At 60.1% G+C, this 1848-nt stretch overlaps 1 protein-coding gene across 1 annotated transcript; it reads left to right on the forward strand.

The window, feature by feature from the left end:
- Positions 1-1257: 1257 nt before the first annotated feature.
- Positions 1258-1848, forward strand: LOC109946116 (uncharacterized). Its single transcript, XM_020552937.1, has one exon. It carries the CDS (start codon positions 1352-1354, stop codon positions 1841-1843), a length of 492 nt encoding a protein of 163 aa, XP_020408526.1. The 5' UTR covers positions 1258-1351; the 3' UTR covers positions 1844-1848.

The following is a 1848-nucleotide window of genomic DNA, read 5'->3' on the forward strand; positions in this document are numbered from 1 at the left end:
CAGGCACGACACGGCTAACTGGGCCGGCACGGCGTCGGCACGGCCCACCCGAGCGAGTCGCGTGTAAACCCTAAGGCCTAACCCGCCCCAGCCGCGGCCGCGGGCGTCACTCCTCACTCACTCTCGCTCTCGCTCAAACCCTAACGCGCTCTCGCTCACTGACTCACTCGCTCTCTCTCAGCCGCGGGCGATTCGGCGGCGACCGGCGAGCTCTCCTCTCCCTCGTTCCCTCCGCCTCCGCTAAGCGCTCCGGTCTCCATCTCCGCCTCCGGTCTGCGGTCTCCGGCTCTCCGCCTCGGCGCCTCCGCTCGGATCGATCGTCGCTCGTCGCCGTCAGAGATCCTCTCCGGCTCTCCCCCGCTCGGATCTGCGCATTTGTGAACCGGGTAACTCAGATCCATAACCCCCGCTCGGATCTGCTGTCTTCTTCTCCTCCTCCGGTGTGATCTGCGGAGATCCTGGTGCTCCGGCTTATTAGGGTTTACAGTTTACACGCGCATTTTAGAACCGGCGCGATCTGCGCTTGTGCGGAGATCCCGGTGCTCCGTTCTCCCTCTCCTCTCTACTCTCTCCTGTCTTCTTCTCCCCCTCCGGCCTCCGGTGTGATCTGCGCTTCTGCGGAGATCCCGGTGCTCCGGCTTACTCCGTTGAGGAACCGGGACTGGGGACTCCGGGGTCCGGTACGGCGGCACTGGCACTGGCACTGGTACTCTCCTCTCTTCTAGCTCCGGTCTCCCTCTCCTATCTTCTTCTCCCCCTCCGGCCTCCGGTGTGATCTACGCTTCTGCGGAGATCCCGGTGCTCCGGCTTACTCCGTTGAGGAACCGGGACTCCGGGGTCCGGTACGGCGGCACTGGCACTGGCACTGGTACTCTCCTCTCTCCTAGCTCCGGTCTCCCTCTCCTCTCTCCTAGCTCTGGTCTCCCTCTCCTATCTTCTTCTCCCCCTCCGGTACTGTCCGGCAGACCGGCACGGCACTGGCACACAGATCCGGTCTCCCTCTCCCCCTCCGGCCTCCGGTGTGATCTGGCTTACTCTGGTGTGATCTGGCTTACTCCGTTGAGGAACTCGGCCTCTCCTCTCTCCTAGCTCCTGTCTGGCTGTCTCCCTCTCCTCTCTCCTAGCTCCGGTCTGGCTGTCTCCCTCTCCTCTCTCCTAGCTCCGGTCTCCTAGCTCCGGTCTCCCTGACACCTAGCTCTGGTCTCCCTCTCCTCTCTCCTAGCTCTGGTGCTCCAGATTCAAATCCGTGGAGGAACCGGTTGGCCGGACCGGTCGTCCCCTCCTCTCTCCTAGCTCTGGTGCTCCGGCTTACTCCGTTGAGGAACCGGGACTCCGAGTCCGAGGTGGGTCGATGGCCGTCTCCGACGATGAAACTATTGAGATCGACTGCAACGATGAGCGACGGTTGTGCGGGTTGGCCGGAGATGACGATGAGGATGACCTCCGGGAGGATGCTGCAGCGCTCTTTGGCCATAGCAGCGAGCATCCTGTCCATGTCGGTGATGAACAACAAGTCGGTGGTCAGGATAACGAAGGTGAAGGGGACGAACACAGTGCCAAGCGATGTCGTCCTTCTACTTCTGCAGTGTGGTTCGATTTCGAGAAACTTTTCAAATTCGTGAACGGTAAGAAGGTTAGGTTTGCAGCTAAGTGTATACATTGCTCTAAGCAATATTCTGCTCTCTCTAGTGGTGGCACTGGCCACCTGACCCGACATAGAGACAGATGTCCCAGGAGGCGTGAGAAAACCCGCATGTCTCAGTCTCAGATATCTTTTAATCCTGATGGTAGTATGCGTAACTGGGAGTACTGTCCTATGGTTGCACGTAATGAATTGGTTTGATTGCT

Source organism: Zea mays, chromosome 4 (genome assembly GCF_902167145.1).
Source record: "Zea mays cultivar B73 chromosome 4, Zm-B73-REFERENCE-NAM-5.0, whole genome shotgun sequence".
NCBI lineage: Eukaryota > Viridiplantae > Streptophyta > Magnoliopsida > Poales > Poaceae > Zea > Zea mays.

Bases quoted from the DNA above. Each gene is read 5' to 3' on its own strand.
- LOC109946116 (XM_020552937.1), top strand. From the start codon at position 1,352: ATGGCCGTCTCCGACGATGAAACTATTGAGATCGACTGCAACGATGAG.